The 23,396-nt window shown below is 50.5% G+C and overlaps 1 protein-coding gene across 5 annotated transcripts in view; it reads right to left on the bottom strand.

Annotated features, from left to right (window-relative positions):
- Window positions 1–23,396, bottom strand: part of SULF2 (sulfatase 2) — a 128,710-nt gene that overhangs the window by 93,630 nt on the left and 11,684 nt on the right. For all 5 annotated transcript variants that reach the window (XM_032256063.1, XM_032256064.1, XM_032256065.1 and 2 more), the window contains exon 2: window positions 6,908–7,183. In XM_032256063.1, the coding sequence (XP_032111954.1) occupies window positions 6,908–7,082 (175 nt within the window). In that variant the 5' untranslated portion in view covers window positions 7,083–7,183. The remainder of the gene's footprint in view (window positions 1–6,907; window positions 7,184–23,396) is intronic.

Raw genomic sequence — 23,396 nt, 5'->3', positions numbered from 1 at the left:
AGCTTTCCCCAGCTCTGCACACAGAAAATCCATTTGCACAGTTTTTCAGGCCACAACCTTGGAGTCCTTCTCAACTCTCCTTTCCCGTCCACATCGGTTCCATCAGCACTTGCATCAGCTCTACCTTTGAAATACGAGCAGCACCTACGGCTTTCCTCACTCTGGCCTGAGCCACCATCATCTCACGCCTGGACCATTGCAACAGACTCCTCTCTGGGCCCATCTCATGCATGGACTGTTGCAGTAGACTCCTTACTGCTGGACACTCTGCTCTCATGACACCTCTTCAGTCTCATGACCCTCTCCCAAGAGGGGTCCTATGAAGACACAACTCAGATGATGCTCCTCCTCTGCTCAATGTCCTCTATTGGCATCCATCATCACTCAGAAAGCCAAAATCCTCCTTCCATTCAAAGGCTCGTGCCCTGCACGGTCCATCCAACCTCCACCTCCGCATCACTGCTCACTCTTCCTGCCGCCCTTGTGCACACTGCTCTGGTCTCTTTCCTGCTCTGAGCCTGCAGGGACAGTGTCTGCCTCAGGGCCTTTGCACATACTGTTCGCTCTGCCTGGAGTGCTCTTCCTCAGGGATGTCTGTGACTGGTTTCCTACCTCCTTTGCCCAGATTTCCCCTTCCCAATGAGATTACCCTATATAAAATCCCAACAGCTCTTTTCTCCACCTTTGTCCTCCTGGCTGACTGCCCTCCTGGTTTGATTCTCCTCCCCACTTTCTGCTCTCTGACGTCCTATAGACTTACTGTGTCTTGAACTTGCTGTATGCCAATCCCAGCCCTCATGGTTTAAGCCGAGTTGGCCCTGGTCCTGGCTCCGGGAATGTGCACGTGACTCCGTCTGGCTAACCACAGTGTTCCATTCCCCTGAATCTGGTTAACCAGATGTCCCAGACAGTGTCAGACCAAAAAGTCAACCTGGGGACTTACTAGCACTCCCAGGTGAGAGCAGCTCTCTTTCCACAGGGATAGCTTGCACCGATACGGTATTCACATGTGTCTGGCAATGCCAGGAACGCTGCCTGGACAGCCAGCCTGCGAGTGAAGCTAACTTGGAGGAAAGCTGAGACCAAGGAGACGGAGGGACAGGGCATCCAGAGACAAAGCTTCTGGGTCCTTGGACTTCTTTATACAAGTCCAATAAAGTCCCCTTTTTGTTTCCTCAGTGCTGCTTGAGTTGGGTTTATGTCAGTCATAACTGAGAGAATCTAGACTGACAGAGAGTGGCTGTGACACAAACGGTTTTAACATCCAGTGGCAGCTGGTTCCCATGACACTTTTGTAGGCCCCAAAACCACCTCTCAGCTGCCTTTTGCTAGCGATGATGGTGCAACTCTGTTCATCTGCAGAGGCAGTAACAGCAGAAGAACCCATGGCAAACCTAATTGACAAGGATCACGCAAATTCTGGGGTATGTCGCCATGCCAGGCCCACGTGCCTGGCAAAGTGTGTGCTAGGTCACCTGCACGAGCGTGGGCAGCAGCCACCCCACTGTGTCAGCTGGGACAAGACTCTACAGCAATGTTGCTGTTTACTGCCGTGTCTTGCTCTGTTACCCAGGCCGGAGTGCAGTGGCACGATCTTGGCTCACTGCAACCTCTGCCTCCCAGGTTCACTGCCTCAGCCTCCCAGGTAGCTGGGATTACAGGCACCTGCCACCATGCCTGGCTAATTTTTATATTTTAGTAGACACAAGGTTTCACCATGTTGGCCAGGCTGGCCTCCAACTCCTGACCTCAGGTGATCCACCTGCCTCAGCCTCCCAAAGTGCTGGAATTACAGGCGTGAGCCACCGTGCCCGGTCTTCATGTCATTTTGATATGTTACACTTGCTACAAACAGTACTCTGTGGCATTGGCCCAGGCCGCTCTAACAGAGGATGGTTTTAACAATCCAAGTGAGAGCAGACTGTCACACATAGGACAGGTACCAGGTATTCCGTCCTCACAAGAATGCCAGGAAGACAGATCATCATCTCCACTTTATAGATGAGTAAACTGAGGCACAGAGAGAGCACGTCTCTCCCAAGGACACACAGTCAGTGGTAGAGTGAGGCTTTGAATCCAGTGTCTTAGGAGACAGCTCACACCCTAGCAACTTTACTGGGAGCAATTTCATTTAAAGATGTTCTCCAAGCGTGGGTGCAGTGGCTCACACCTGTAATCCCAGCACTTTGGGAGGCCGACGGGGACGGATCGCTTGAGCTCAGGAGTTTGTGGCCAGCCTGAGCAACATGGCAAAACCTCATCTTTACAAAAAAAAAAAAAAAACCCAAAAATTAGCTGGGCGTGACGGTGTGCACTGGTAGTCCCACCTACTTCAGGGGCTGAGGTAACAGGATTGCTTAAGCCAAGGAGGTTGAGGCTGCAGTGAGCAATGATCACACCAGCCTGAGTGACAGAGCAAGACCCTGTCTCAAAATATATATATAAATAAATAAATAAATAAAAATAAAGATGTTCTGAAAGGCAAATAATTCTTTTGAAATGCAAACATCAGGTTGCGCGGTGGCTCACGCCTGTGATCCCAGCACTTTGGGAGGCCGAGGCAGGCGGATCACCTGAGGTTGGGAGTTCGAAACCAGCCTGGCCAACGTGGTGAAACCTCGTCTCTACTAAAAAATACAAAAAAATTAGCTGGGTATGGTGGTGGCGCACCTGCAATCCCAGCCACCTGGGAGGCTGAGGCAGGAGAATCAAGTGAACTCAGGAGGTGGAGGTTGCAGTAAACCACGATTGCACCACTGCACTCCAGCCTGGGCAACAGAGCGAGACTCTGTCTCAAAAAATAAAAAAAAAAAAAGAAAGAAAGAAAGAAAGAAACACAAACATTGCATCCAGTTTTGTGGGGCACACTTCAAATCTAATATTGGAAAGGGCCACTAAAAGCTACCTATCTCTGCCTGGTGTGAACACTCAGGAAAATGAGCAGTGGGGAATCTGCCCAAATATTCTGGGGCTTTGGAGTCTGGCTGTGCCCTTAACCCTCTGACACAAGAGCCACCACCACGTGGTGCCCATGTAAGTGGGGCCCCTACATTAAAAGCTTGAGAAAGTTCATCTCTTTTCTAGCCTCTATCCTGCTGATCAGGTCAAGAAGAACGTGTTGATAGGCGCTACTTCACCTTTAACGCGTCTTCCAAAACTGCCCCTCACCTTCATTACAGCAAAGACACGCCAGCTTCGTGGGGGGCAGCATCTTGCTGAAATTTAAAAACACCAGTTTTCACTGTGTTTGGTTTGGCAGTGATCTTTCACCAAAGGCAACGAGTATTGGTGTTTCCTTTACAGTCAGAATTTAGGTGTTCCTTTTAAAATAATATTTAAGCTTCAAAAATAAGTCCAGTTAAAGAAATTCTCAAGTCACAGATCAGAACTGGGATGCTGCAGAAATGCTCCTGCTCCAGGCCAGAACCCTGTCTTAATCCTCTTGGTGTCTCAGAGCCTGTCGGAGCCCCACAGGTTCCCCAGAGGTTGGCTCAAATTAAGCCAGTAAACCCTGGCAGAGCCCACAGATTCTACAGTGTCCCTGAACAAAGGACATCTGTGAACAAGACCACCTCCACGTGCCTCTCCCTCTCTTATTCTTGTGGAGCAGAAGGCCAGCAAAAGTCAGCGGGTCTCCGAGGGCCATCAAAAGACAGGGATATCCCCAACTACTTTGAACAAGTATTGATAATGTAGGCCCCTCACGGATTAGTATGGCCCTAGAAGCAGTTCCCCTGGGCATGTGACACCTCAGGGAGTCAGATGCGTGCAGGGAAAGGAAAATCGAACATACGTGGTACAGCCCTGACCCCGCAACCCTGCAATAAGGAAACAGAACAAGCCCCTCATCTTGTGTGCCTGGGACCAGTCCTCCCAACCAGACCCTAATGAGGATGGAAGGCTGTTTGCTGCCCTGGGACTGGAAGGATCCTGGGATTATCTCAGTCGAGAAGTCTCCAGCCCAGAGGACTGTCAGAACTGCTGCGTGGATGGGCAGAAAATAGCAAATGATAAATTTTTTAGGACCACCCGCTGACTGCCAGTTGTAGCAGACTGTGAGATAATGTATTGGGCTTTTTTGGGACATGCATTATTGATCTGGGTCTGTCTAGTGGTTTATAAAAAGCCTGTCATTCCCCTCCCATGACCACCTTCCCATCCCTCACCTCCTGGAGGAAGCTCAGCCTCCTTTAAAACCCAGCGCTGCTTCACCAGATCAGTGCTACTGGTGGAAGAGGTCTGGCTTGTTTGTAGAGGTCAAGACTTGTGGGCTCTGATCTATATGGTGTAATGCTACTGGGTAAGAGCTGACAGAGGCCACTGAACACCCGGGGCTCTAAACCCACTGCATCTACCTCCTGGAATTTATCCTTCAGAACCACTCCCTTGCCTGTGCAAAGATGCGTGTTTAAATTCCCAGCAACAATATCTGTAACAGTGAAAAACTAACATACATACACACTACCAATCTGGAAACAACTCAATATCCATCCCAGCAGTCTGGCTAAATAGAACAGTGGTTAAAAACATGGGTGCTGGGTTCAAATATTGTTTTTCTCTTTTTTTCTGAGATGGGGTCTTGCTCTGTTGCCCAGGCTAGAGAGCAGTGGTGTGACCTAGGCTCACTGCAGACTTGACTTCCTGGGCTCAAGTGATCCTTCCACCTCGGCCTCCCATTAGCTAGCTGCTACTGTAGCCAACCACCATCCTTGGCTGATTTTTACATTTTTTTTTGTTGAGACATGGGCTCACTGTGTTGCCCAGGCTGGTCTCGAACTCCTGACCTCAAGCAATCCTCCCTCCTCAGGCTCCCAAAGTGCTGGGATTTCAGGCGTGAGCCACGGCACCCAGCTCAAATCTTGTTTAATCACATTTTAGCTGTGGAAACTTGGACAAGTGGATTCTCTCTGCCCCAGTTTTTCCATCTATCAGAAGGAGAGAAGAAACCTCTGTATCTTAAGCCAGCCATGGCTTTCACTGCTCTCCTCTCTCCTGCATTTACTTCATAACTGTGGCTCCTTTCCTTGTATCTGCATACGCCATTGGTTTCCTTTATCTGCATACACTGTTGGTTTTATTCATGAATCACAGACGCAAAATGCAGTCAGATTCAGACATGACACTTGGCTGGATCATGTTGCGGTAGTAAAAATATATTGTTCCTAAGAGTGGGTATTCGGACACTCACCTATTCATTCGGGCCCCAAATCTCGGAGTTGCCCTTGAAACTTCTCTTTTCCTTAACCCACATACCTAACCCATCGATCAGTTTATTTCCCAAACATACATCAGGTGGGACCACATCTCAGTGCCCAGGTCTGAGCTTCCAGCATCCCTACCCTACCATGGCACTGGCCTCCAAATGGGTGTCCTGTTTCTGCCCTTACCCCCTGCAATTTCTTTCATCAAAAGAGTCGGGGTCCTGTTGGAACCTAAGTGAGGTGGTGGCCTTCCTCTTTTTCAGGCACCCTCATCCATGTCTACTTCACTAAGAATCAAACTCAAAGCCCCCACCATGGCCACAAGGCCTGGTGCGACCCGGCCCCAGTGGACTCCTCAGCCTCACCTCTTTCCATCATGGCCCCAGCTCTCTCCACTCCGGCTTCCTGGCATTTTTTTTTTTTTTTTTTTTTTGCTCCAAACCACCAAGCTCATTTCTATCTCAGTATCTTTGAATTTCCTGTTCTCTCCACCTGGAATGAACCTCCCCCCAGTTCTCTGGCTCCTGACACAGTACACTGAATGGAACAAATGCTTAATAAACATCTGCTGGATGAATGAACGAACGTGCAGGGCATCAGAAATTCCTAGGCATGACTGCAACCAAAACAGCATGGGGGCTACAGGATGTGTGACTGAGAAGCCCTGAGGTCCAGATGTTGCCTGTAAGACCTCACTGCAAAATTCTGCAACAAACAAAACACACCTCTCTGGCCACAGTCTACAGACTCTCCATGGTGACCAAATGTGGCTCATTCTAAATGCTACCAGGAGACAGGTATCCTATGTGTCAAACTGTCCACAAAAGCTCTGGGCTCTGATTGCTTCCTGGCTACAAATTCTTTTTGCACGGAGAAGCTCCCAAAGAAAAAAAATCTATACTTGTGATCATTAATACAAAGCATTGCAAGAAACAACTTAGTTCATGTAAATTACCTTTTCCTGGTAGCTAAAAGACAAATTCAGGTTGCCAAGGCTAACCTAGTCAGCCTTTCCATTTGTTGCCCCCAACAACGTACTGTTATCCTTTGAGAGTGGACAGAGGCTAAGGGACTGCTCTTCACCAGATCAATGATTGGCAGTCTCTGCCACAATCCACAAGAGCCTCCAAAATCTGGTTCCAGGCGCATGTCTCTTTTTTTTTTTTTTTTTTTTTTTTTTTTTTTTGAGACAGAATCTCACTCTGTCACCCAGGCTGGAGTGTAGTGGCATGATCTCCACTCACTGCAACCTCTTTCTCCCAGATTCAAGTGATTTTAGTGCCTCAGCCTCCCGAGGAGCTGGGATTATAGGCACATGCCACCATGCCCGGCTCATTTTTGTATTTTTGGTAGAGATGGGGTTTCGCCACATTGGCCAGGCTGCTCTCGAACTCCTGACCTCAGGTGATCTGCCAGCCTTGGCCTCCCAAAGTGCTGGGATTACAGGGGTGAGCTACCGTGCCTGGCCTGTTTTAACTCTTTGGAGAAATCCAGGAACGGCTCTGCAACTGGAGAAGGGTAGAGACCCGAACCTTGAGGACCCAGTTGTGACCCCAAACACATGTGGGTAGCCCATGTCTTGGTTTCAATGTACTCAAAGGTGAGCTCTATCAGTCGCCACCACCGCCTTGCCTCGGGAGCCTCAGCCTAGCCCAGGGACCCTGCACTGTGGGGCCAAGGTGCCACCCTGGGGCCCTGAGGCTTACCCAGCTCCACATCCTGGTCGTCCGTCAGCACCAAGATGATGTTGGGGCGGATGTTCCTGCGTTCCCTATGAAACCTGTCTCTTATGGGGAAGTACGACAGGAAGGCGGAGCTTCCAGCCAGCAGGGAGAACACAGTTGCGGACAGCAAGCACAGCATGAGGCTCGGGGAGCCCATCTTCTTTTCTTTGCTGATGTGGTGCTTCTTTCGGGATGCAGGAGTCTGAAGTTGCGTCTGTGGCTCTGTTTCTTGTCCCTCGTCCCTCTTTACTCGCAGATCTAGAGGAGGAGGAAGAATCAGGTCAATATTTATGTCAAGGCTGCCGGCTGCTCATTCTTGCATAATGATTTGTACGGCGGCTGGCACGAACAATGGGAGTTTCTTTGAACGGGTGGCTATGGCAGAGTGAAAACCGAACTCCGCTGAAGTTAGCAAACTTTACAATTTGCTTGCTCAACAGACTGGCAGAAAAGCCTTCTGGGGCCACTTCTACAGAAAGAATTTCTTCCCTGGATCCAGTGAGCCTCTGATGTGTCGGTGGCAGCCCAAGACCAGAGTCAAATCATCAGCCCGTCTCTGAATAACCCACCCAGTTCCACAGACAAATCGTCCCCAGGGAGAGGAACAGCAGTGGGCTGGTCTTGGGGAGTGAACACTTGTGATCTTCTCGCATCTGTCCACCCCGTGGGGTAGAGAGGTGAGGGAGATGAAGACCCAGCTCCCCAGCAGCAGCGGATTCAATCAGGGGTTTCAACAAGAACCCAGAGTTAGAGGTTTTGGGCTGGACAACTGGCATGTTCAAATGCCAGATCCTCCACTCACTGGCTCAGTTTTTCCGTGAGCAAGCCAGTTTAGAACCTCAGGTTCCCCATGAATACAGTGGCCGTTATAAGACAGGGCCATTATAAGATTTCAGTTCATTGGGGATGTGTGTGAAAACACTTTGTTAAGGGATCTTGTAATTGGACAAAAACGTATTCCTATTAGATTTTTTTTTTTTTTTTTCAGACGGAGTTTCGCTCTTGTTGCCCAGGCTGGAGTGCAATGGCACAATTTCATCTCACTGCAACCTCCACCTCCCGATTCCCCTGCCTCAGCCTCCCAGGTAGGTGGGATTACAGGCGCCCACCACCATGACCGGCTAATTTTTCGTATTTTTAGTAGAGACAGGGTTTCACCACGTTGGCCAGGCTGGTCTCAAACTCCTGACCTCAGGTGATTCCCCGCCTTGGGCTCCCAAAGTGCTGGGATTACCAGTGTGAGCCACCGCGCCAGGCCTCCTATTAGTTTTAAGTTGCAGAATAAACAAAATGACAAAAGAGAAAATTGAGCACTAAAAGGTAAAGGGGGAAGACCTGCCACGGGCCGCTTGCCCTCAGTCATCCCTTGGCCCCAGGTCAGACTAGGTCGCAAGGAAGGTGGGTGTGGGAGGCGGGGAGGCGGGGAGGCAGGGAGGTCGGGAGGCGACTCTGGCTCAAGCAGGTCTCTAATCTGGCCCTGCTCTTTGCTCTCTGCGGTCATTTTTTCACTTCTTGAGGAAATGAGCCTTCAAGTTCTATCCAGATATAGACTTTTGGTATCATTTATTTAAAACGAGAGAGCGAGTGAGCAGAGAGCCACAGCCTGCAGATGCACCGGGAGGAAGCCAAATGCCATGGGGGCGGCTGTGTCGCTGTGACCTTGAGAGGGTCTGTTTGTCCTTGCCCTCCATGGGAGAACCTGGCTATCAGCTTGAAGTCACAATTCAGGGACTCAGCGAGGGCTCCACGTTTGGCAGGGGGATGTGCTGCCTGCCTTGTCTCTCCTGGGGACGGCAAGGCGGCCTCAGGGGTCTCCTGCCTCCCTCTTCCCTGCCCTCATCCTCCATTCTTCCCAGGGCAGCCGGAGGGATCTTCCTAAAGTACAGACCAGGCCACTGCACTGGGCAGGAGATGGCACAGCACCCCCTGCAGGTGCAGACTGAAGGGGGTGCTCACCTCCAGGTTGTGCAAATGCCAGGCACTTGCCTCACCTTAGTGCCAGTCCTGTGCCCACCTGCCGCACCTTCCCTGGCAACTCATGGCTCACAGGATAAAACGCAAACTTCTCGCCAGGGCTGCCTGGGTGTGTGAGATCTGGCCTCTTACCACCTCTCTCCAACCTCTCCTTTGCAGCCCCACTGGCTTCTTTCTGTTGATTGGACAAATCAAACTTCTCTCTGCCCCTGGGTCTTGGCACTTGCTCTTTTAAAAGTAACTCCTGGCCGGGCGCAGTGGCTCACACCTGTAATTCCAGCACTTTGGGAGGCTGAGGCAGCTGGATCACATGAGATCGGGAGTTCAAGACCAACCTGACCAATGTGGTGAAACCCCATCTCTATAAAAATACACAAATTAGCCAGGCGTGGTGGCACATGATTGTAATCCCAGCTACTCAGGAGGCTGAGGCAGGAGAATCGCTGGAACCCGGGAGGCGGAGGTTGTAGTGAGCAGAGATTGTGCCATTGCACTCCAGCCTGGGTGACAGAGCGAGCCTCTCTCAAAAAAACAAAACAAAAACCTCCTCCTTTGTACTACTGGTTCTTTCTCTTCTGTCAAAGAAGCAAACATCCTCACCTCAGGGAGGGCTGCCCCGACCACCCTATTTAAAGTGGGCCCTCCAACCCAGGCACTCACTGCATTTTATAACTGGTTTTATTTCTCTTGTTATCACCTCTACAGCCTGCAATTTATCTTATTTATTGTCCAATTCTTCCCTACTAGGGGGTCAGCTCCCTGAGGACAGAGACAGGCTTATGTTGTTCATGGCTGTCTCCAGGCCTTGGCACAAAGAAATAATCAGACAAAGAAAGAAACGGAGGTTCTGTTAAGGTCCTTTGAGTTCAGCAGAGTGAGGGAAGCCGGGCTCGGCAGGGCTGTGCCATAGTCTGGGTCTACATGGCTCAGAGGTGTCCATCACTGATGCCCTGCCCCAGCCGCCCTCCACGGACACCAAAGAGGAGCTGGCCATTGTATTCGCTGGGCAGTGCTATGATTGAAAAACCCCAGGAAAGTTCCCTCCTGCTCCGCTGCTCCCCCAGCTCCGCTCGGCGCCCTGGGAGGCTAAGCTCTGCGGACAGGGACAGCGTGGTCGGCACATCCCAGCTCTCTGGCTTCAGGCTGGGAGGCTGCAGCATAGGAGGCAGCGGGAAGTCAGAGGGTTTGTTCTCCCTCTCCTGCACGCAGCAGCTCCCCAGACAGTAGACTTCATGCCTGTCTCTGTGTGTGGGCAGAGCTTCTGCCGGGGGCCCCTTCTGACTCTAGTGTCTCCCCAGTTCTGAGTTCACCTCTCCCTCCTCTTGCCCCGTCAAGCCGAGGGAAAGTAAGGGCTCCTTCTGCTGCCAGCTCCGGGGTGCTGCGTCACTTGTTTGCTCCCTTTGCCCCACCTGCCTCTGGAAAGGGGGCTTTCAATCAACTCTCCCAGCTGCCCCGATGTGCACCCTAATTTACTTCATTCAGGGACCTGTAACCTGTGTCAGGCTGGCCAGGACATCCTGTCTCCCTCTAGCACCTTCCCTGGGAGCAGGAAGCAGGCTTCACTCAGTGCCTCCTTCCCAAGTGGCTCTGAGAGAGAGTCACAATTTCAGGGGAGCTGGGGGCACACTTGATACAGTCATCTGACATGAGAACTGTGTTTCACAGGACCAGAGGACAAGCAATAGCTTCCTTCTCAATCTCTCATCTGCAGCAACATACACCTCATGACAGCCAGAGCCACCGCGGTGACTGTTTGCTGGGCATCTGCTTTGTGCCATGTGGCATGATGGTTAAGGACATGGACTTTGGAGTCACTTGCTGAAAGCTTGAGTACTAGCTCAGGGTCCTTCAGCAAGTAACTCCAAAGTCTTTGTGCCTCAGTTTCCTCGTCCATAAAATGGGTGTGCAGGATTAAATGTGTTGATACAGTGTGCTAGGGCTAGAGCCTGGCCCATGGTACTAACTGGAACCCGTAACCCACAGTGTAAACCATCATTAGATTGTCCCTACCGGGGCAGCTGTGTCCCACATCTGACACTCTGTGGAATCGCCTTCAACCTCCATCAAAACACTCTCCTGCAAGTACGATTATTAGTCCCAGAGAAAACTGAGGCTTCATTACCATCCTAAGGCCACCCAGAGAGAAGATGGCAGGGATGGGACGTGAATTCTGCCCTCCCTCACCCTTCAGTGTGGGCTTCTCATCATGAAACTCAGGTTTTGCAACTCTCTCCCTTCAAAGACCGCTGCCCCGATTTCTGCTGAATCTGCAGAGCCCTTCGATGATTATGGGCTTAATGTGCTTCTTTAAATGGTCTCATTTTAAAATAAAAACACAAACATCTATTTTGGGAAGAGAAAACTTCCTATCCAAAGATAAATGGAAAGTGGACATCGCTTCCCTGTAGAGCTAATTGTACAAATAAAAGTTGAAGAAAGCGGAATCAGTGGAACTTGATTCAAATAGCTTCCGAGCCTTCGAGTGGCCTCCTGCTCACACATTGTCTCTTCTGAAGTGAGACTAGCAGGTGTTGAAGGGAGCCAAAGCACCATCTGAGACTGTCTGCTGGAGGTAGCTGGAGGCTGCAAGGCAGCTGGAAAGGAGACAAGCGCTAGCCATGGAATCATCCCGGAACCACCCCAAATCAGCCATCCTCAGACCATGCTGTTTATCTCATATGGTTTGGCCGTGTCCCCACCCAAATCTCATCTTGAACTGTAGCTCTTATAGTTCCCATGTGTTGTGGGAAGGACCCAGTAGGAGATAACTGAATTATGGGAGTGGTTTCCCCCATACTGTTCTTTTTTTTTTTTTTTTGAGACGGAGTCTCGCTGTTGCCCAGGCTGGAGTGCAGTGGTGCCATCTCAGCTCACTGTAACCTCCGCCTCCCAGGTTCAAGCAAGTCTCCTGCCTTACCCTCCCGAGTAGTGGGGACTACAACTATGCATCAGCACACCCAGCTAATTTTTGTATTTTTAGTAGAGACACAGTTTCACCACGTTGGCCAGGATGGTCTCGATCTCTTGACCTTGTGATCCACCTGCCTCAGCCTCCCAAAGTGCTGGGATTACAGGCAATGAGCCACAGTGCCCGTCCTTCTCCCATACTGTTCTTGTGGTAGCAAGTCTCACAAGATCTGATGGTTTTATAAAGGGTTTCCCCTCTGCTTGGTTCTTATCTTCTCATCTGCCATCACGTAAGACATGCCTTTTGCCTTCTGCCATGATTGTGAGGCCTCCCAGCCACGTGGGAGTATCAGCTTATTAAACTTTTTTCTTCATAAATTACCCAGTCTCAGGTATGTCTTTCTCAGCAGCGTGAAAACGGACTAATACATTATCAGTGGCCCATGTCCCTCCGTCAGGAAACACTACGGGATCTTTGCACTTGAATCTATGGACGCACCAACCAGCTTGCTAAAATGCACGTTCACATTCCTTCAGAGAGACAGACATGGAGCGCTAATACTGGGAGAATTCCGACGGGATGTCCCACAAATAGCAACTCTCTTAAACCGAAAGCCAATCACAGAAGCCTTTTGAAAGCTTGCAACACACTGCAGTCTCTGCTCTGTTTGCAGGTGTCAACCCAATTAATATGCACACCCACCCATCAATATTTCACCCATTTTATGAAGAAGCTGAGGCGCAGAGAGTTAAAATCACTTTCCCACGATCACACGGGTATGTAAATGGCAGAGAAGGGGTTCAAACCTAGTCTGGCCCGACGTGGACGGCTCAACCAGGACCCCCTGGAAGCAGATTTTCAAGCAAGTTCCTAAGAGTCTCCCAGCCTCAGTTTCCTCATTTGCCAGGCGCTCTCTAAGGGCTTTTTTGGCCCTGGGCCTATGATGCCAAGGGCAGCCTTCTTTGGAAGCTTTGGGCTAGGTTAAGATGGAGCCTGGGGGCGTGGTCAGCTGGACTTGGCTCCCATGTTGGTTTCAGGGCATCCCCCACTCCTGGGCAGCTATCACCCGCTATCCTCTGGATGGAAGTCAAAGCTCTGGCACCAGAAGCCAGAGAATAACAGGAGCTAATTATTTCATCAGACCAAGTCATCAGTGGGTCGATTTTTGATGAATTCCCCTGGCTCAGACTTCTCCTGGCCTCATGCCAGTCTCTCTCCGGATGCTGAAGAAATCAATTAAAAATGACACAAGGGATTCTGCCTTTTTTTCTTCTTCTTGGTAAAATATTCAAAGTGGCTGAACTGAGAAAGTAGCCAGTGAACCCATGCAGCACCAGCCGCCTGCCTCTCCAACTCTGCCAAGGACACCGCCTCTCCTTCCCACCAGCTCCTTTCCAGGTCCTTCTGGCTCTTCCTCTCTATCCTGAGTCTTCTCCAGGACCTCGGCAAAGGCTCCCTAGCCCAGGAGACATCTCTGGAAACACCTAACATCGTGAGTATTTAGAAATGGCAAATGCTCAGGATGAGGGAGCCAGAGGCAGGAGGAGGCATTGGTCAGACGGGAAATGTCCATGAGAGGCAGGAAGAAAGGAAATGGTGGATGTGTAGATACATCCCATGGGCTGGGGCCAGAACCCCACAATAGAGCTGGGGACCTCCCCAGGTGGTCCAGAGAGCTCTCTCTTCCTTCATTTACTTTACAAATATGTATGAAGGGCCTGCTATATGTGAGGCAGTGTTCAGTGACAGAATCCTGCCCTGATTACAACAGTAGTACATTCTTCCCTGTCCCCTGGGAGGTTCACTTGGATGTGCCGCCTCCAAGTGACAGATAAAGCCAGTAAGCAGCATGGCTATTTGCACACAGACATTCTGATCCCAGAGCCTACTTGTTTGATACTTATGCTGACTTGGAAGGCAAGAAGTGACACCTGGGACTGAGGTTAAGCATGCTGCATAAACAGGAAGAGGAAAGGGGAAACTGCTGGCCTGGGAGCAGTCAGGGAGGGCTGCCTGGAGGAGTACTCAGCATAAACTCTGAGCAGCTTAAAAGGAACAAAGTTCTGAAGAATCCACAGGATTTGGATAGCCCATGAAGAGGAGGGTGGAGGGCAGAATGTTTCAAGCAGGAGAAACAGTTTGGGCAAAGCAGGCAGAGGAAACAGAGAGAGGCCCCTGGAGGGCTGGGAAAGTGTGGTCCCAAACCTCACAAGCCCAGAAGCTGTCTAGACAGGGGATGACACACGCACATCTGTTAAACTTTACACTCCCGTGTCCCCCCTTCTTCCTGGCTACAGTTTCTCCAGCCTTCTCTCTTCCTCTTTGGGGCTGTCAAAGAAAGGACAGAAGCGCCTGTAACCTGCAGGCCACAGCTTCTCCCTGTCTCCCCTACCTCGGCCCAGGCCATCTGGTAGCTCTCCCGACCTGTTCCTGGAATTCCAAATGGAGGCAGAGAACCAAGTCGGCTCTCAAGAGCAGGGCGGGGGACAATAGAAGGGTCATTCAGAGAGAGGAGGGAAAGATCAGGTTTCAAGATGAGGGCTCAGGATCTGGAAAGGAAATTAGGGCATAAAGATTGTAGGCCAAAAACGCAGGGCTTAGGAACCCAGCTGCCTGCCTAACTACTGATGTAACAAGAAATTCCTGAAGGCTTGTGCGTGCCAGGCACGAAAAGAAAAGAAAACCCCCTGCCCTCCTGGAAGTGATATTCTGAGTCAACATATGAAAAGCTGGAGTTGAAAGACTCCAGCTAAACGTTAGAATGATCAGAAAAGAGGGCTGGAAATAATGGCAAATCGCAGGCAAACTGTTAGAACAGGGTGGCTGTGGATCACAGCTAGAGTGCAAAGGAAATTTAGAAACAATATATTCAAGTCTTAGGAAGCAGAGCACCAAAATGTTTTGCATGTCAAGTAAGTAGATGTTTGACAGGTCATATACTTCACACCTTCAAATACCTGAGCATCTGCTAAGTGCCTTGTACTGTTTCATGATCAGATAAAAAAAAAAAAAAAGACAAAACTTCTGATTCTCACGGAGCTGACAAACAGAGCGGACAGAGGCAAGTGAACAGCCCAATACTTGCTTGGGGGAAAATGCAGCAGGGAACAGGCTGAGTAGGAGGAGGGGTGGGATCTGGAACTAGCCTGCATGGGTTCAGATCTTGGCTCCACCACTTACTAGATGTTGGGCAAGTGTCTGACCTCTTGTCTCACTGACTTTATCCAGAAAGTGAGGACACTTACGGCACTTGCTAGAGTGGATCAACAGATCTGTATGCAGAGTGCCCAATCAATGCTGGCTTGTGTTATCTGCCAGGTTTGGGCCACCCAGCATTAACTCACCTCCTTTCCATTACAGCGCCCGATTTTCTTGGGGATCTGAGGCTGGGTGTGATGGCTTACGGCTGTAATCCCAGCACTTTGGGAAGCCAAGGCAGATGGATGGATCACTTGAGGTCTGGAGTTCAAGATCAGCCTGGCCAACACGGTGAAACCCCATCTCTACTAAAAATACAAAAATTAGCCAGGTGTCATGATGTATGCCTATAATCTCAGTTACTTGGGAGGCTGAAGGAAGAGAATTGCTTAAACCCAGGAGGCAGAGTTTGCAGTGAGCTGAGACTGCATCACCGCACTCCAACCTGGGCAACAGAGCAAGACTCCATCTCAAAAAAAAAAAAAAAAAAATTATTGGGGATCCTTTTCTCCCCACCCTTGGTCCACAAAGTTCGAATTAGGCTCCAGTTCTGGAGCGCCAAGGCTGGACCGTGAGTTCCAGACCTGAGCCAGTCAAAGCCTCCCTACCCCTGCCTTGGAGATGGGCCAGAGTAATCCAGGCGCTTTGGTCTGACTGGTCAGGAAGAGGCATCCAGTTTTTACAACTGGTTAACTCACTCCACATGGCTCCAATGTGAGGACCAGGGTAGATACTGATGTCACCTTGCCTGGAGTGGGGTCGGGAATGAAGCCAACACACAGAACACAGAGTAGTGCTGTGAAATGCAACGTTCTTGGGTCTTAATGGCACTGGACACCGAGATCCAGCCAAGCCTGAAAGAGGAAGATTTACTGCTGGGTTCTTTGTTTCAGGCCCAATAAATTATTCTTTCTCTTTAACTGTTTCTTCTTTTCTGTTTTCTTCTTAAGTCAGTTTCTCCATACTTTCACTCTTTAAGATCAGGAGTTAAAATTCCTTTTTTTCAATTAGGTCATATGTAGTTGCTCTTTCTGTCACTTGCAACCAAATGAACCCACATGGGTGGGTGCGGGGGGGCAGGCAGGAGGCAGAGGGCCAACTTGCCCATCCTTCTTTGACAACTGATAAGAGTAGTTGTCGTGGAAAAGTGGAAGGAACGTGGGTGTGGGAATCACAAATTCTGGGCCTGACTCGGCCACTCTGGCTGTGACTTGGGCCTCGGTTTCCTCATCTGCCAAGGAAAACAGACTGTTCCCTGGGCACGGCCTTGCAGACTGGGCTAGGTAGAGTCTGGGAGGTGAAGACAGCACCTTCCCTGGCCCTCTGTCCCTGAAGCAGGCCCTGCTCCGTCACTCCCACCCTCCGTCCCAAAGCTGCTCTCTTTAAAGCACTCATCACAACTTGTGATTCCTCTACTCTCTGGCCTGAGGTGTTTTTGTTGTTGTTTTTTGAGACAGAATCTCACTCTGTCATCCAGATTGGAGGGTAGTGGTGTGATCTTAGCTCACTGAAACCTCCGCCTCCTGGGTTCAAGTGATTCTCCTGCCTCAGCCTCCTGAGTAGCTGGGATTACAGGCACCTGCCACCACACCTGACTAATTTTTGTATTTTTTTTAGTAGAGACGGAGTTTCGCCATGTTGGCCAGGCTGATCTGGAACTCCTGACCTCAAGGGATCAGCCCACCTTGGCCTCTCAAAGTGCTGGGATTACAGGCGAGAGCCACTGCACTGGGCCTGGGTTTTTATTTTGCAGAGGCTCCTCCATCCACCAGAAGCTCCCATGGGCATGGGTGTCTCTTGGTTGCTCCCCACCACAGCCCCAGTTTTTGGCACAGCCAAGGTGCTAATTCTTCCAGGTAGTCAACGGAGATTTCCTGAGCACCTACTATGCTGCTGGCCCTATTCTCAGTGCTGGTGATCAGGAGAAACACTCCTTCATGGATCAGACACCAAAATAAATTACATGGCGTATGAGGCAATGCGTCCCAAGGAGATCAAGTCCTAAGGGGCAAGGCTGGAGTGCTAGGGGATGTAACTATTTATTTGAGATGGAGTCTCACTCTGTCACCCAAGTTGAAGTGCAATGGTGCGATCTCAGCTCATTGCAACCTCTGCCTCCCAGGTTTAAGTGATTCTCCTGCCTCAGCCTTCCAAGTAGCTGGGACTACAGGTGTGTGCCACCACGCCCGGCTAATTTTTGTATTTTTAGTAGAGATGGGGATTCATCATGTTGGTCAGTTGACCTCGATCTCCTGACCTCGTGATCTGCCCACCTCAGCCTCCCAAAGTGCTGGGATTACAGGCATTAGCCACCATGCCTGGCTAAGGGGGTGTAACTTTCAATAGGGTAGGCAGCGAAGGCCTCTCTGAGAGATGACAATTGGGCGGATCCCTGCAGGAGGGGAGGGGGCATGCCTTGTGGATATTTAGGGGAGGAGCATCCTAGGCACAGGGAACAGAAAGCATGACTGTCCTGAGGTAGAGAGATGCCTGAGGAAGGGGCAGAAAGGGGGCAAGCGTGGCGGCCCCCTTGTGATTCTGAGTGAGGGGGCTGGGGGTTCTACCCTGCAGGTGATGTGATCTGGTGTAGCTTTTCTTTTTTTTTGAGACAGAGTCTTGCTCTGTCGCCCAGGCTGGAGTACAGTAGCACGAACATAGCTCACTGCAACCTCCATTTCCCAGGCTGAGGCGATCCTCTCACCTCAGCCTCCCAAGCAGCTGCGACTGCAGGTAAGGACAACCATGTTCGACTGCTTCTAAAATTTTGGGGAGAGATGAGGTCTTGCTATGCTGCCCAGGCTGGTGCTGAACTCCTGGACTCAAATAATCCTCCCATCTTGGCCTCCCCAAGGGCTGGGATTACAAGCGTGAGCCACCATACCCAGCCCTGATGTAGGTTTTAACAGGATCCTTCTGACTATGTGAGAAAAACAGACTTTGGGGCATGAGGGAGGCCACTGAGATGACTAGGTGGGAGCAGGAAAGGGGCAAGAGGTGGATGGTTTCTGGATATTGTTCAGTGGATAAATGAATGAATAACTGCAAGGTAGGAAGACTGGAATTGGCTGAATGCTCCAGTTACTATTACTGTGTAACAATTTACCTCAAAACTTAGTGGTGAAATAAAATCTTTCTTCTATGCTCAGAGGCTCCTGACCATGAACTTGGGCAGGACACAGCAGGAAGGGCTGGTCTCTGCTTTGCAATGTCTGAGGACACCACTAAGAAGGCTCAGCAGGGCCTTGGCTTGTCTGGCAGTCGGCTGGGAGCTTAGAAGGGGCTGCAGAGTGGGCACCATGTGGCTTCAGTGTGGCTTGGGCTTCCTCACAGCATGGCGGCCTTGCAGTGGGGTCTGATTTCTTGCACAACAGCGAGGTTCCCAGTGATCTAGGAACCTAGCTGCCTTATCTTTTCTGTTGTCCCATGGTGCTCCTTCCACCAGGGCTACACATGTCTGGCAAGATTCAAGGTGGGGGACAAAGACCTACTTCTTGACAGAGGAGCATCAAGGTCCCACTGTGGATGAGCCTGCAGAGAACTGTGTGGCCATCCTGGAAAACAGTCGGTCCTGCTGGGTTACAGAGGCCGGCCAGGCCTGGGGCAGCCGCGTGGGCCTCCCCTGCAGGGCATCCTCCCTCCTTGGAAGTGAAACCCGATCTCAGTCAGCCTCTGTCCATCCCTGACTGTCAGGGCTGGGTGATCCCTGAGCCTTGGAAAGTCCTGGGGCGACCTGAAGATTGCCCCAACCCCACTCTTCCTTCTCACATGACCCAAGGGGGTTAAAGCCATGATGTCGGGTCCAGGGGGTTCTGAGTGGGGCCGCAGGTTGAACTGAAGGGCCTATACTGGGAGCCAGAGTCACAGCAACAACCTCTCCTGCTTATTCCAGAGAGCACATCTGCCCAGTTCTATCTATGTTGCAAACATTTTCTTCCCTTTTTTTTTTAACCACCCCCGGCTTATTTTTAGGTACAAAGGAAGCCACCTGACAAACCCAGAAAACCCAACAGAACGATAAGACCTCATTTGGGGAAAAGGCCCCAACTTCCCCCAAGCTCTTCCCTTCTGCAGAGACGAGAAATTCTCCAGCTCAGGCTCTGCCCTTGAGCCCTGTGCTTGAAGCCACTGTCAACATGGAGGTGGCCCTGGAGTCCAGGAGGGAAGGCTGCTGTCCCTGGGAGCCCCCCCTCATCAGGCAGGTATTGGGGCATCAGTGGCAGGACACAGCAGGGGGGTGATGAAGATCTGGGGGCTTCAAATCCGGGGTGCTGGGCCAGGGCTTTGGGACCAGGCTTGGAAGGATACTAATCATGCTGGCTAGGCAGGTGACCTGGAAACATTTCCCAACCTGCCAGAACTCCGCCTAGGATAACACAGCTTCTCCACCTGGGCCAGAATCAGCTACTGCTGTGGTTTTTTACAGGCAGCTCCCAGGAAGTTTCTGGCAAGATTGCAGCTTCCAGGGCGGGGGCTCCTGGTTTGAGGCAAATGGTACAGGCTGGTCTGCTCTGAAAGGGACAGCAGAGCTGATCGTTACCCTCTGTGCTCCATCCCATATGCCAGGGTCTCGGAACAAATAAATGAATTTTTAAAAGTCTGGTATAAGTAGAATACCCAAATCTGGGCCTAAAATCATTCATTCACTCATTCGTTCACTCACTCATTCATTCATTCCCTCTCTTATTTCAGTAAATTTATTTAGAAAGTAAAGTCTACCCTGGAGGAACCAGCACCCATTGCTATAAACCTGAGTCTGTCAGTCTCGGCACTACTGCCGTGTGGGTGGGATCATTCTTCACTGGGGGACTATGCTGTGCATCACAGGGTGTTTAGCAGCGTTCCTGGCCTCTGTCCATGAGATGCAAGTCATACCTATCCTAATTGCGGCAATCAAAAATATCTCCAGGCTCTGCCAAATGTCCCGCTCGGGGGCAAAACTGCCCCTAGGTGAGAATCCCTGCCATATTTATATGGCAACACTATAAACAAAAGCAGTGACATTGTGGTTACGTTCTTGCTTGTCAAGGCTCTGAGCTTCCCCTTACAATGGGAATAGGTCTCCTTGAAGACCATGCAGGAGGAGTTAACTCGATTCCCTCCTTGATGATGACTCAGAGGCTTAGAGGAGAGCAGAAAAGGAAAAGGAAAAGGGAATGACCTGCTTCCGGTGAGATCAACACCATTTATGCCCTGTGCATGGACAGCTAAGATGAAGACTACACCTCGATCCAGTCACTGGGACCCGGTCGGTGAGGCCAGCAGTCTGGCATAAGACCTGGCCTTACAAGAAGTCTGGCTGTTGTCTGGTTGCCTTTAGAGAGGGGTTATCTGTTTGCAGCGGCCTTTGTCTAAAGCAGAGACAAAATGCAAATGCCTGTCAGGGCCAGGCGGGAGACTTCACCAGTGAGTGAAGCCGCCTAGATTTAGGATAAGAGACGGGGTGGGGCCTGGACTACATTGGAAACACCATTTCCAAAGTAAAAACTTTCAACCTGTTTTAAACACTGAGCAGGTCCAATAAAGCCCCGCTGGAGCTTGGCCTGGGGGCTATGTGCAACTCTTCAAAGCTATCTGATCTTTCCTGAGTACCTACTATGTGCCACATGCTGGGAAACGGTGGTGGCCACCAGGCACTCTGTCCTCAGGGAGCTGTGACACCTTGGTGAGGGAGACGATGAATAAAGACAAATTTCAGACTGTCTTAAGAGCTTTGAAGGAAGCTGTAAGGTGACAGGATGGACAGTAAATTGGGAAAGGTCTCTCTGGCATGAGGAGGTGGCATTAGAGCTGAGAGCAGAGGTGGCCAAGAAGCCAGTTGTGGCCAAAATGCTTTCTATGCAACAGAGGAAGTAAGTGCAAAGGCCCTGGGGTGGGAATGTGCAGAATGAAACCAACATTGCGTGGCCCACAGGAGGCTGGACACCCCTTAGCCCCAACCTACGCCTTCTGGGTAGGCCACACCCACTGTCCTTTCTGGCTGTTTAGAGGAAGTGCGAATCAGATACAGAAATTCCCACCTCTGTTCTTTGTTCCTTTGTCTCAGCTGTGGGCAAAAGCTTCCCTGGCAGGGAATTACAAAGTTATTTCTGCAAAAGGCCTTTGGCCAAAAGCAATAAAGTCCGGCTTGAACAGAGTCATTATTCACGCCTAATTGTGGGCTGGTTCTCAGTGTAGACTGCCACGCTGAGGACTGACAACTCCACCTTTCTAACCCTCCCCCTTTTCAGCCCCGCATTTTCTTAGCCCTGTTTACCCCCACAGAACATGTATTTATGTTTCCAGAGACTGTCGTTTCCTTCCAGAAGAATATAAAAGGAATAAAAGGTATTTTGACAGCTCGGTATTAATAATCCAATTACTTCTTCCCTTTTCACCCAATCCACAGGCGAGCGTGCGGTCCTCAGCCAGCTCGCCCCTGCTATTAGCAGATGAGCTGCTCATTAGCTCACCTTGGAAACGGCCCGACGCTTACAATTACTTCAGAAGCCGGGGGAAGGAGTCAGAAGCAACTTTTACCAAATCACCCGCTACATTTGGAGATGCGCGTGGAGTGCCTTTGGAATGACAGGTCGGCTTCCCAACGTGGCGTGCTGTGCAATCTAATTAGCAGCCGGAAATAGACCGGCAAGTGGGAGGAGAGCCCGGGTCAGGGGCTCTGCGAGCTGGGATGAGTCTGGATCCGTTTTTCCGACTAGCAGCCTCCCCTGCCGGGGGAGGGGGGGACCTCACTGGGTGTCACCAGGGTGGAAGGCAGTCTCACTGGCGGGGCGGGGTCTGGGAGGAGGGAGTGCAGGCGTTGAGCCCGGGTCCCTCATTACCAAGCATGCTCTCTCTTCAGGAGCCAGAAGCAAACTGTCCCCATCTTCCGGAGGGGGATGTCGAGGCATGGCAGGGGGTCTAGGAGTTGCCTTTGCCCCATAACGTGGAGAGCAGCTTGCAGACCTCCAGAAGCCCCTGAGCTATGGGGCCCTGGCGCTGGAGCAGTTGCCACACAGATTTGGGCATTCCACTTATATCAGACTTTCAAAGTCCATTGCTTCGTTTTTAAATGTTCATTGCTCTGGCAGGGATGGAGTCACCTACGCAGGGGCCGTTCAGAGAGTTCTCACTATTTTTGTCCATCTGGTCCCCTTCTTTTGACAACAGCACCCCAGCTTCCTTTTGAGGAGTCTCTCTCCTCTGCCAAGATGCCTCCATCCTCTCTGCCAAGGGATGATCATGTGACCAAGGTTGGCCAATCAGACTTTCTCACCATGTCCCCAACTCTCAAATGAAGTGTCAAGGGCAGAAAGAAAAAGTAGGGGTGCATTTGTCGCATTGGAATGGAAACCCTCCTTCAGGAGGCTGCTAGCAACTCCTGTGCTGAGGTCCCCAGAATTTCCTCAGTTCCTGCCCTGTCCTGAGCCCCCAGTAAATCCTGTTCCAGCTTGAGGTAGTAAGCGCTGGGCTCTGAGGCTTACAATCTGTGATAAATTGGTACTTTGGTGGACTCCAAAAAGCTGCCTGGCATTCAACCCCTTGTGTGGGTTCCACCTCATGAAACTGGGCTGGCTCTGTGACCTGTTTTGACCAAGAGAAGGTGGCAGAAGTGATGCTGTGCCGGTTTTGCAGTGAAGCCTTAAGAGGCCCCGGCAGCTTTCATTTTTACACTCTTAGAAGTCAGGCTACCCTGAGCCTGCCATGCTGTGAGGAAGCCCAAGCAGCCATAGGGCAGAGCACACGTGGAGAATAACTGAGCTCCCACCTGGTGACCAGCAAGAGCTGCCAGCCATTTGAGTGGGGCTGTTTTAGACCTGCCAGGTCATAGCACATGAAGCTAAAGAACCACTTGGTCAACCCACAGAATCATCTGAAATAAAATGTTGTTGCCTTAAACCACTGAGTTTGGAGTGGTTTGTTACATCGCAGAAACACAACCCAAGAACGCTCAATGATGCTAATTGAGCCCATTCCCCCAACAGGAGTGTCACAAATGACTATGAGGTCGAGGCTTTCGATCTCCTGGGCCAGTGAACACTGGGGGAGAACATCATTCATTCGTTCCTTTAATCTTTCATTCAAACAGCCAGTAAGCCTGGCACCAACGGTACAAAGATGAACGAGCTTCAATGAGGGCATCACACAGTGCCTCATTTTCCGTACTTATAAAGTGAAGACGATATTAAGCCCTCTTCAAAGGTTGCTGTGATGATGAAACACTGGGCAAAAAGTAATCAATAGATATTAGATGTTATTATTACTACACACTTACAATGAGAGTGTCTAGGGACACTTACAATGTCCCTAGAAGTGTAGCCATTTGGTACAAAGTATCACAACAGGAGACAAACTCAAATGCCTATGCGGACCAGGCAGGTAATGTCAATGAGTGAAACGGACCCATAAAAAAAC

The sequence above is a fragment of the Sapajus apella genome, unplaced genomic scaffold (assembly GCF_009761245.1).
Source record: "Sapajus apella isolate SASKATOON/1434 unplaced genomic scaffold, GSC_monkey_1.0 scaffold92, whole genome shotgun sequence".
Lineage (NCBI taxonomy): Eukaryota > Metazoa > Chordata > Mammalia > Primates > Cebidae > Sapajus > Sapajus apella.
Note: the sequence above shows the minus strand (reverse complement) of the source record. Positions and strands in the feature narration are given on the sequence as shown.